This window comes from Sander vitreus, chromosome 23 (assembly GCF_031162955.1).
Source record: "Sander vitreus isolate 19-12246 chromosome 23, sanVit1, whole genome shotgun sequence".
NCBI classification, from domain to species: Eukaryota; Metazoa; Chordata; class Actinopteri; order Perciformes; family Percidae; genus Sander; species Sander vitreus.
The window spans coordinates 14,499,473-14,511,829 of NC_135877.1; the positions used below are offsets into that span (position 1 = coordinate 14,499,473).

Below are 12,357 nucleotides of genomic sequence, written 5' to 3' on the forward strand. Positions count from 1 at the left end.
ACTCCATGAAGCAAAAAAAAAACGTTCACATGCAAATAATGCATAACTAAATAAAACACAAGTGATTACTGCACCATCTATACAATTACACATAATAAATAATAAATCTTAACAATGACTAAAGGAAAAACAGATGATGGCTGTGCTGTAACCCTCTCAGCATCACACAGATCAATGCTTTTCAATTAGCTGCACTAACAATATAAATAATTAAAGATTATTAGAATTTCTATGAACTAGTGAGGAAAAAAAACAAAAAAATCAAGTTCATTTAGGATGTTACATTCAACGATGTGCCCGAGTTGATCAAGTTGGTACAGGTGATGGCACTATTGCTGATAGATACTTTCCTATTTACTTGCCTGATGACATCACTTAGGTGCTGGCATGATGTCATCCAATTAGATTTGTCTGGCCGCCCTCACTGGCCAACTGGAATGCTTGTTGGAGAGCTGGTACCACCCCCCTCTCCGAGTGTGTGGAGAGGGGCTGAGGGTAGTTGGAAGGTTGTTGTCGTTCCTAACGCATTTTATAGTCGTGGGAAATGGCGGCCTCACATAGTTGTCCTTTAAAGTCTAGCTCCAGGGTGAACTCCAGGTCACGCTACAAATGTAAAATAAGAACAATTTTAAATGAATTCATTAAGAAATGAATGGCAGAAATATCCACTTGGTATAAAAGTAGCCAACAAAATCTTCACACAAAATAAAAAAAAAAAGCACTTTAAAGGTATTTAAATGCAGTGGTTCAGGGGCAAATATTGTGCTTTTTACTCACATTTATTTGAGAGCTGTAGGTTCTTGTTATGTTAAAAAAATAATAAAGATGTTACATTTAAAACTAACTGCCAGAAATTTAAACCAAGACTTTTGAGAATTTCGTGGCTATTTTTCCATGAGTCTTACCACATTCTTCTCATTGGGCCTGACAGCGACACTGCCAAAGATCTCCTCCCCCTTCTTGACAGTTAAGTAGTCCTCCAAGTAAAACACTGTCTGCTTCCAGTGTGTGCTGGCAGCATCTGGAGCTGAGGTAGAGGACAGGAGGAACACATGTGATACAAGGAATTAAAAGGAAAGAAGATAAGATGTAAGGAGGTTAAAGATGAAAAGTGTAAAGCAGGAAGGAGATGCAGCGAAGAAGAGGAAAGAGAACTTAATGGTAGTGTGAGAAATAATCAAATTTACAAAATGTGTCAGTTTCCTTGGGCATGTTAATATGGGAGAAATCTCACTAAGGAGAGAACTCCGTCAGTGATGCTCAGCCTCAGGCACAACAGACTCAGCCAAGCATAGAACCACCTCTACACAACATTATGTAAGCACTGGATGCATGAATGTATTAACATAAGCTTACATAACAGCTTAGCAACTCTCTCTCCGACACAACGTTACCTGAAGCGCTCGATGATTCCGTCTACCAGAAAAGTGGAGTCAAGAGCTAAAATGCTAAAGTGCAGTAGCTTCCATTTTATGGACATTGATGTACTGCTTCAACATGCTTGTGCTTAAAGATGCATTCATTCATTCAACCATTATTTATACTCGATCATTGAGGAGCGACCCCCATTTACAATGTCAATGTCTTCATGTACTTTTCATGTCTTCTGTGGACATCAAAGCCCAAACAGTCGGTTAACTCAAATGCCATGAAGGTATTTGGTTTTATTTGCTCAAGTTTTGGGATACCTGCCTTTGGGATTTCTGCCTCGCTGTTTTTCATTTTCAACCGTTTTTCAAGTACCATTCCTTTGGCCGAAAAAGTAGTTTCAATCAAATCTGATCACAACATGTTCTGCAAATTATAAAGAGAAACAGGGAAAAGGTTTCTGAAAGGAAACTACTGCCTCTTACCTTTTCTCCTTTAAATGTCATTCACCCTTGTCTTTTTGTTGTTGTGTGCTTTGCCATTCATGGATACACACATAATGTAGAGCAGCATAATGACTGTCCATATATTATATTTCTTTGTGGAATACAGTAGATACCATAGTGCCTGGCAACACTGCTGTTTTTTCTTTAGTTGTTATTGACATAAAAAAGATCTTCTTATAAAATCCAAATATTAATTTGCCTGTCAGACTTCTTCTGAAACCTACAGGTTAAGAGTTTTGTCAAAAGATAATCCTCTACTTCTCTTGAGGCTCCACAGACCAGTTGGATAGAAGACTGTTTTGGAATTGATTGAATTACATATGGCTCAACCAGAAGGTTGAACCATAGAACCATAAACAAAGTTTCCTTCACCTCCATTGTATTAGGGTGGAGGCAGAAATCTCACAGACAGATATCTCATAATGTGGCCCAACACAACTAACTGTGTGGCTACATACCACTAGGAGTAATTGAGATAAAAAAAAAAAAAAAAGTATTGTGGGTGAACAGACACTACTCACCAGTGGAGAAGCCAGTCTTCTTGTGACACTTTGTGAACTCGATGTTAAAATAGGTGACCAGAGCATGGACGTAATCGTTGCGCTGGATCTGCAGACAGAAGGCTGAGGTGAAGGACAGGTCCTCTGGCTTCACAGTGTAGATGTCCACTTCCTGCAAAAAAAAAAAAAAAAAAAAGGCAAACAATTATTTCTGCTTTCATGAGATCTCTGTGCTTTTCAATTCATGAAATATCATGTCGCAGCCAAACAGCACACCATGTAAAAGCACAGACATACACAAGTTGTCACCCCCACTTGTCATTTTTCACACACACACACACACACACACACACACACACACACACACACACACACACACACACACACACACACACACACACACACACACACATGTACATGTACATGTATAATGTCAATCCTTGCTTGATTATTCAACATAATCTTTGTGCGCGTGTGTTCGTGTGTGTGAAAGCCCACAGACTGAATCACGGCTGGCAAACTCACAGTACACATGCTGTGTGGGTGTCCTCTCTCAAGTCCATAACGGAGGGAGGCTGTGTGTGTCTGTGTTTCTGTGTGTTCGCTCGTGTCTAAATCAAGCACTGCCTTATGAATATGGCCACAAATTTAAGTATCACATATTGTTACCTGGCAGGCATCACTTTGGCTCCAAAATAGGAGTGGAGCCGGTCATCCATGTAGATGATGTTGTATTTAACAGGGGGACGGGGGACAGAAATGAGAGGGGGGGGTTTAGAAAGCTACATGTTCATCTAGCCCTGTCCATTGGGCCATGGAACGGCTGGCCATGTGCCGTCAGCATGACAGATTGTGATTTAACACCTCTGTCCTTTCCAATGATACCAGGCCAGTATCATATACAGCGTATTGTGGAAGGAGAGAGGAAAAAAAGTCCCTTGGAGCAACTTTGTAATTTTAGCATGGGAGGAATGAGTGGCAGTTTGAATTAAGACGGGGTGAAGTGGCTGGCAGGGGTGTTAGGGGTGGACAAGCCCTAAACACATACAATACATGTGAAAGAGATAGAGACAGTAAGAATGAATTTTCAGACCAGCACGTCTCTAACTAATAACCACCCTCCAACCTGACATATAAATCACAAAGGACACAAAAGGAGGGCTGGTGCTTATACAAGTGATGGAGAGTCCATTGTATTCCCTCTGGTGACTCAATGCCTGCTCTTGTGTGACATTTCACCATCGCACAGAGGCAGAGGGAGACGGAGACCTCCCCTGTTCGCTCAAACTAGTAAAGCATGACATTGCTTAAATCAGAGAATGTGACAGAAGATGAAGGTTAAGAAGAGTTGATTAAGAAGGAAAGAGTGATCAATGAGACTACACAATTATATGAAACAAAAAAGTAGAGAGAGGAATGAAGATATGGGATACTTGAAATGGAAAACACATGATATAAAGCAGAGAGAAGGAACAGTGAAAGAGGAAAAGCGATTAAATGAAAGGTAGAGGGGACAAACAACAAAGCTATCACTTCCCTGAATGCTCTTATCCTCTGTTCATTTGTGAGATGAAAGACAAGCCACTGTTCAAGCAAGGAAACAGAGCTGCAGACTATTACAGCGTAATCCCCAGAAACTTCTATTATGTTCTAGAAAATAGTCTCTGCTGTTCAGAGTCTCGGGGATTTATCGCTGTCACAGATTTCTTAAAGGATGCATGTAGTTGGTGGTAGAACACAAAAGATGAAAAACTTTGCTTGTTGGGGTGTATGCCTCAAACAAGCAGGATTTTTCAAGGCATAAAACAATGGAATGAAAGACAAATGCTACAGGTACATTCACACACCTTCACCAAGCATGTATTGGTACACCTGTAATGTTGTTGGTGTTGGGGTGGCAATAGCTCAGTCTGTAGGAAGTTGGACCAAAGTATGGTGGTGGACTGGTAGCTGGAGAGGTGCCAGTTCACTTCCTGGGCACTGCCAAGGTGCTCTTGAGCAAGGCACCGAACCCCCAACTGCTCGGGGCGCCTGTCCATCGACAGCTGTAGCCCCCTCACTTTGACATTTCTCCATTAGTGCATGTATAGTATAGGTACTGAGCATGTGTGTGTATTTTAGGCCTGTGTGTTATGTGTATTCTAACAACAGAGTGATAACATTGTAATTTCCCTTGCGGGATTAATAAAGTATACATTATTATTATTATTATTATTATTATTATTATAGACTAACCTTCAGGAGGCAGGCGGTAGTCACCACCTGCTTGGGATCTACCACATCCACCAGAGGCTCTTTAATGGCCACATTGCGAATGCAGCTCATGTCGAATCCATACACGTTTTCCCACCCTGTTCATACACAATGAATAGACATGCACACAGTATGTCATTTCTGGGTTTCTGCTTTCTGAATTTTTCATACACTTGCAAAGCTCTGTTCTCTCTGTTCCTGCCAAGCTGTCAGCACACAAAAAAGGTAGGAGAGAAAATAAAACAAAGCATTTAACCCTGCCAGGAGAAATAGTCCCACACTCACGCTGTCTTTCTGTCTATCCAGCACCTATGCGGAGATAGACAAGTCCCCCTTAAAATAGACTCCAGCCTCCTCCAAACTCCTCTACCATGTCTGGCAGGCTTTTTTGTATTATAATTTGGGCTGAAAACACACCAAGCAGGCTTTCCCTCCCCCATTCCCTCTGTCCTTCCACTCCACCTCAGTTTGTCAGAGGGCCAAATGCTAAATCTGAACGATGAGAAGGTGGAATATGCCACCGACGCAAACTAAAAATAAGAGCGCGAGGGTTTGGGTAGACTGAATTCTTTGGGATTCATGTGAAAGCATGAACTTTAATGTGCATGAGTAGATGTAATAGAACAGAGAAGGCCACCTGTGCAGCAAAAGGAAACTCAGTAGGAGTTATTTACCCAGATTCAATGCTTAAGTAAGTACTACAAGTGTGAATGCAACCTTTAATGTTGGTGATTTGATCTGGATCGCAATGTTAAGCTCAGCCCTCCTGCTGTGAGAGCTATTTGAACACATGGAGTGAGTTGAGAGCAGAGAATGAACTGCCGGATAAAGGCACCTCACTGGTGTAAATACTGTTGGTTAATAAATACTTTTTTTTAGTATATATATATTAATAACAAGCCATTTGTACATATAATTTGGATTAAAAAAAAAATAATTTAAATTTTTTATCTGTTGTATATCTTTTTAGCTAACGTTAACTCAGCTTGCTTAACCAGACATTTCAACCACCACCAAAACCACCAAATTTATCAATATGTTATTAACACTCCAAACACAAACCTTAAGGGTTATTGTGGTGGAGAAACTCTTTCTTTTTATTATTAATAACTGCAGATCTGATGGCACGTTATAATGTGACAACCCCACAACGTTTTACTAATGACTATTTCATTTCTCACAATCTGCAGTAATAAATCAACCTAGACTGGGCAAACCCAGCCCAATCTGCCGGCGATTTGATTTCGCCCTGCAGCTCTAATGTTCAGTTTTAAAAGATTGAGCTTAGTCTGGTGATAGCCAACTTTGATAAAGAAAGCCTGGTTAGAAAGTGGAACCATACGATTGTTATTCCTATTTGGAGTTTGATTTGATTTCACCTGCACAGTGGTCATTAATAATGCACTGCACAGCTGAGAGCGAGACAGAGAGAGACAAAATGTGAAAGCAAAGAGAAAACAAAGCTTCCATCATTACTCACAATGAATCTTGAAGTCCTTGTACTGCCTGTCTTCGATGGCCACCACATAGAGAGCTGCTCTGTCAGGGAACATCAGGCCTCCAGGTTTCTGAATGCAATAAAAAGCTTCAGGTATTAATACACACACACACACACACACACACACACACACACACACACACACACACACACAGGCCATCCATCACCTTTACTGTTCACACACCTGGCATGTAATATAAGATCACATGTGCTGAGTTTAAAGCCTGCAGGCAGCTACTGAGGATAGAAACCAGATCATTCATCTATGACCTCAGCATCTGGGCGGCAGACACATGCACACAAGCGTACTGTAAATCCTCTACTTCATCACTGTCTGGTGTGCTTATGTGTCAAAAGCCTTATTTGTCCAGCAAGCTAGTCACACACTAAGCCCAGCTCTCCCCAAGCCTCCAGCAGCACCATCATACCAGCCATTTGTCCCTGGCGAAGATAACGGTGTTGAGCATGGACTCGTAGAACAGGCAATAGCCCATCCACTCAGAGATTATGATGTCCACTTTCTCCACAGGCAGCTCCACTTCCTCCACCTTGCCCTTGAAGATGGTAATGACTGCGGTGTGGAGAGAGCCACAAAAACAGCAGGCAGCAAATTACTTCACGGCATCGTCATCACATTAATGCAAATCAGACAATAACTCTATTCTCAGATGATGAGATTGTTTTTATGCTTTGGGATTTATGTAAATTAGTACATCTTAATTACTACACTCATCGTATGCCTCAGTGCTTAATGCATGCAATTGTCATTATTTCTGTTTTTCTATACTGGCCTCTTTGACCCATGATATGAAGATACTAGGAGATATATTTTAAAAAGGGAAACAGCCATAAAAAGTTATTATTGCCATTTGGGTTTTAATCCTTGTATGCCTAATAGGACCATCATCTTAAAATACCTGAAATGTAAATATAAAAGATGAAACAAAAACCAGCCTGATAACAAATGTGCAGGTTATGAAACACACCATCTGTGAAGTCCAGGGTGGCATTTTACAATGGTAATCAGCACCACTGAGGAGTTTGTGATTGACGGCAGGAATTATGGTTATTTTTCATCTGAGACGAGCTGCCAGTTAACCATCAGAACTGTGACTAATATTGTCGAGTGTGACGGTAATGATGGAAATATGCTGATTTTTCACGCTGCTTCTAATCCCGAGAATCTGTCATCGCACTGTTCTGCATTCAGACAGATGGAATATAAGGAATATAGTAGTAATGGAAAACCACTTTGACTTACCATTGTGTAGGTGATTTGACTTGATAATCTTCTCGGAATATTCGGAAATGCTTGAACATTCAATCTGTAGGTACAAGGACAAAACCACAGATGTGGTGTCTTCTGAACAAAGAAAATGTTTGCTGAAATTACTACATTGTTTCTAAGTTACATAGGCACCTTGTTATTTTAATAATTCATAAGAAATATGTTATATTCCTTAGTTGGAAAGAAAATAATGATTTCCTCACCAATGGATGTGATCTGCAATGGTGTTAGCTACCATTTTCCCTCCCCATATACAGTAGGTTAACCTTTGGGATAATATCGGAAGGGCAAATTTAATCAAATCCTGCCAATCCTTCCAAACACTAATGTCCCTAATCGCTTAACTCAGACCTTGTGCACCATGACAACTAATACATCATTTTGCTCTCCCATCCATAAGTGTACAGTATATGAATCATACATACTGTGGGCAGTGTACAACCTGTGATGAGTGGAGCCAGATGTCTCTTACTGCCTGTGTGTGTGTGTGTGTGTGTGTGTGTGTGTGTGTGTGTGTGTGTAAGATTGTTTGAGAGAGATCACCAATTTCTCCACAGAACACAAGAAACTAGCCCTTAAGAGGAATTCTAAAAAAGGCGGTGTATGTGTGTGTATGTGTTTGATATGGAGAAGGAAAGGCCATGGTTGAGAGACAATGTGACAGCAGAGCCAGATATGATATTCATTTGGACAGTGAAAGGGTGTGGGGCTTTTGTCTCTCATAAATATTTAATAGCAGAAACTGTTGGATGATTCTAATGAAGGATATAAACTGTGGAGTATTTGCTTGTGGTCAAAGGGTGTATCTATCTGTCTCACCCCATACACGTGTTTGGCGCCGGCATTGGCAGCAAACATACAGAGGATCCCTGTGCCACTACCAACGTCCAGGACGATTTTATCTTTGAACACATGCTTGTTGTGGTACATGGCGTTCCGGTAGGTCAGTGTCCGCACCTCGTCTTTCAGCATCTCCTGTTTGAATTAGAGATAAAACAGAGAGGTCATAGCTGTGATACATACAGTACAGTACAGTCTTGAATAACATGCAAACCACTACAGCTTCTATACTGAACTGGTATAGACAATCTGAAGAATAGTGGGATTCATACAAATGCTCAAAGGAATACGAAACACATAATGTTACATAATGAACATACAAATGTGTATAAATAATGCTAGAGTAATTTCCTCAGCATATGAATATGTCATTTGTTCACGTATAACGAGGAAGAAAAGGCAGTATTTAGGCCAAAAGCCTCTGTGGCAGTGGCAGCTTCTTGAAATAGACAGGAGTACAACACAAAGTCTTCGGGGACGACCTGATATCCATCTCCCTGAGCCCATTCACACATCCCACTTTTCGCCTTTCTCGCTTTGCGCTCCTCTAATCAGGACACTATCTTTGTCTGCAAGCAGACAAAAACCTGACCCACATGCTAAATATGGGAACTATTAAAAAAGGTCTATATGTCCCCAAACTTTTCCACCACCACTCCTTTACAGATCAAAGACATTAACTAGGGTATAGCTCTGCAATTATATTTAGCAGTTCACTGGCTGTAAAAGACAGACATAGATTATTTTTGTTCATGGAATACTGAACATGGACTATTATCTATTTAAGATGTTGGCAGAAAGTTTCCTCTGATGTTTATGTTTGGAGTTTATTCTAATTTGGGGGAATTATTTAGTTGCATTTTGATATTGGAATAAAGTGAATTTCTTACTAGAAGTGGTAGGTAGGTGTCATCATGTTTTGCCGTTTGGTTTCATACTGTTTAAACTCGTGTTTGAAAATCCTTGAGGACTGAGGACTCCTCTTAGCTTGTATTTGTACTTTGTCTGGATCTTTGTTTTGTTGTTTCTACGTTCTAGCAGTTGTTTGGGGTTACTTTGCAATTGATTTTCTGATCCAATGAACTGAGGCTTTGGAATCAAGTGTCTGTATGGAATAGTTTCTTAGTTATGGATAAAATATAATACAATCTTCTCTGCCAGAAAGTGGATTTGGATCACAACCAAAATCAAAGCCTATCTGTCCATAGAATTAAATCAGCAGAGGTGTTTGACACATCCTGCAGACAGAAAGCCAGAATAACAGGGTTGAAATTCTTTGGCAAGTTACGGAGCATCAGCATAGACATCTGGTCTCATTATTTTAACCTGGTCTTACATACCGAGCTGCCATTTGTCAGCCTGGCGTGCCTACCTCATGGATGCCAAAGTGGGCATAAGAGTCAAAGTAATAGTCCCGTGATGTCATTTCCTCCGGGCTGATGAACTTGGCAATCTTTCCTCGACCGGGACAGGTGGCCAGGGCTGCTACATGAGGCGTATGGGGAACGCAGGGCACATGGTGGGTAGTAGGCACTGGTTTAGGCAGTGGGGAGGGCTGGGCAGACTGAGAGAGTGGGGATGTGACAGGCTGTTGTCGCTGTTAAGGAGGAAGAAAGACAGAAAGAAAGGGGAAGAGTTTGTATCAGGATTTAGAAATTACAGACAAGAATGAGTGAAAAAGCAAAGGGTTTGAGGAGTGTGTGTCCAGTCATATTGAGGTTAATATTGGGCTGATAGAGGCAGAGTCAATGAATTGCAAGCCAAAAGGGATTCATATAATAAGTAGCCAAGAATTCACACATATAGTCTTCGACATTATAACAGACAGGAAACTCAGAGAAGAGCCGGTAAAAAGATGCAGGTTCCGCTTCAGCACCAAGGACAGCGAACAAATACACGTTCAATACGGCCATGCATCCAAAATCACTGCAATAACTACCAACCTTCTGCATGCATTATCACTAGGCTACTACTGCAATTACAGCGGTCTACAATGATCACACATAAGATCTGCAGGACACTGGGGAAATGCACTTTGCTTTCCTTGCACGCTATCATAGAGCAACACTGATTATTAATGTGATTACGATGATGATAAGAAAAACAAAGACGTGTACATAATAGTCAAGTCAAATGTGATGTCACGATAAAAAAAAAAAAAAAAAAGCATACTGAGAGTGTCCCGGTCCCGTTATTGCCGGGTGCAGGACACCACAAGGTCCCTACCTCCGAGCTGTCCGCCTCCGCCATCTTCCGCCGTAGCAGCAAACAACGCGACGAATGCCTCAGTCCCATGAGAGCCGACGAGATTTAGGCTGCAACTCTTTAAAGTGTACGGAGGAGCTGAAATTTGAATAGAAACGTGTGGGAAAATAACACTAATCCACCGTATATGTGGCTCGAATACACGTAAATATGAAAGTTATAACAAGAAACGTGTAGGTTTCACAGTTTCCACCAAATCATATCCATTCCCCGGGAAAAGTTGTTAAATGGATTTGCGAGAGGGGAAACGTACAGTTATCCATACTATAAATGCGATACAGGTTGTTTTAGTGGCAGGACTCAGGATAGCAGAGCCGTCTTTTAGATGTGCTTCGACTAAAAGGTTGCAGGTTTGCAGCTTGTGTCCATCAACACCCGGCGCCCAGTTTAGGTGTCCTTGTGCAAGACATTGAAGCCCTATATACCTGCACGCTCATTTTAAATCTCTGCATAAGAGTGCCCGAGAAAATGTTAAGTATCACCCACGACCAAAAACGCCTAGAAACAAAACTCCACAACAGAAATCGCTTCTTCTCTTCTACTTCTCTTGGAATCACTTGTCATGGTCTCTCAGCTTTGGGACTCGAAGACTGGAATTCTTATCTTCGTGTGCGCTGTGGACAATCCTTTGCGTATTCCCGATGGGTTTCCCCGAGAGAAAGTTAAAAAAGGGGTTCAACCTGTGAGAGTGACAGAGAGTGAGCCTCGTTGGTGACATGAAATGAATCGTGACAAAAATATATAACAATCACAATAAAATGTATAAATCTCTGCTTCCCAAGGACAGATGCCTCTTCACACACCAGACTTTCCCACAGAAGCAGAAAGCGAGAGCTCTGGCAACCAATGAGCATCTCAGCCACTCGCTTATATAACATAGGTGTTTATATATATTGATAAAAAAAAAAAAAAAAAAAAACGTAGACCACGACATGTTTTTTGCCCATATGGTGGATAATATACTAATTATCCATATAATTACGGCTAAATAAAATCCAGGTTATGACATTTTCAGGTTCCAGTCACTGTACTGACCTTTTCCGGTGATACAATAATTCCGGAGCTTTAAAGACCTTTTTTTAATTCATGTCGTATAGTTAAATTTTTTACCTGAAGGGAGTTTAACAAGTGTGTATTCCATTGTATGTCACAGAGAGCTATTTGTGGTAGGCTATAGATAACTTGAAGGAGACATTTTTGACAAAAGAAATAAAATAAAGAGGATAAGAAAAGAACACAAGTAATTACCAATTACATAGTTATTACTAAATCAATAAATAATATTATTCAACTTAGTTTTCACTGCCACAGAAAAAGTATATTAAAGGGTAAATTAACACCTCCATCCATCAATAGGAAAATAAATTACATGTTTTTTAGTAAAGTATGAATAAAAATAAGCAGATTCAGTGTAATTTAACCAGTAGTATGAAGTATCTCTGAGTACATTAACTCGAGTACTGTACTCGAGTACAGTTTTGAGGTTGTTGTGTAACCCACTTTATTTGAGTATTTCCATTTTAGGCTACTTTATTTTCCTACTACTTTTCAGCTGGAAATGTATCCTCTTGTGCATCAGATTGTTATAGATTACCCAGCAGTATGTTACGTTAAATTAGCTCCATTTCGACCAATTGCAATATTAAAGTACTGCTTATATATTAATGTAACAATAATAATAATCCATTAATATAATAGTATAACACAGACAGGGTCTATTTTGCATTACTTTGGATAATTCTGTGCATTAAGTGCATTATGATGTGAATACTTCTGTATTTTTATTACAACATTACTTTACTACTACAACATTTTCAATGCAAGACTTTTATGAAGCTT

At 40.3% G+C, this 12,357-nt stretch overlaps 1 protein-coding gene across 1 annotated transcript; it reads right to left on the reverse strand.

The window, feature by feature from the left end:
- Positions 1–75: 75 nt before the first annotated feature.
- On the reverse strand, positions 76–11,437 carry prmt8b (protein arginine methyltransferase 8b). The gene is made up of 11 exons (XM_078281428.1): positions 11,420–11,437; positions 10,480–10,554; positions 9,626–9,850; positions 8,233–8,388; positions 7,387–7,450; positions 6,554–6,696; positions 6,108–6,195; positions 4,610–4,725; positions 2,396–2,546; positions 906–1,027; positions 76–603 (listed from the first exon to the last, which is right to left on the reverse strand). The coding sequence occupies exons 2-11, from the start codon at positions 10,546–10,548 to the stop codon at positions 520–522; spliced, it is 1,218 nt and encodes a 405-aa protein (XP_078137554.1). The 5' UTR covers positions 10,549–10,554; positions 11,420–11,437; the 3' UTR covers positions 76–519.
- Positions 11,438–12,357: the final 920 nt, after the last annotated feature.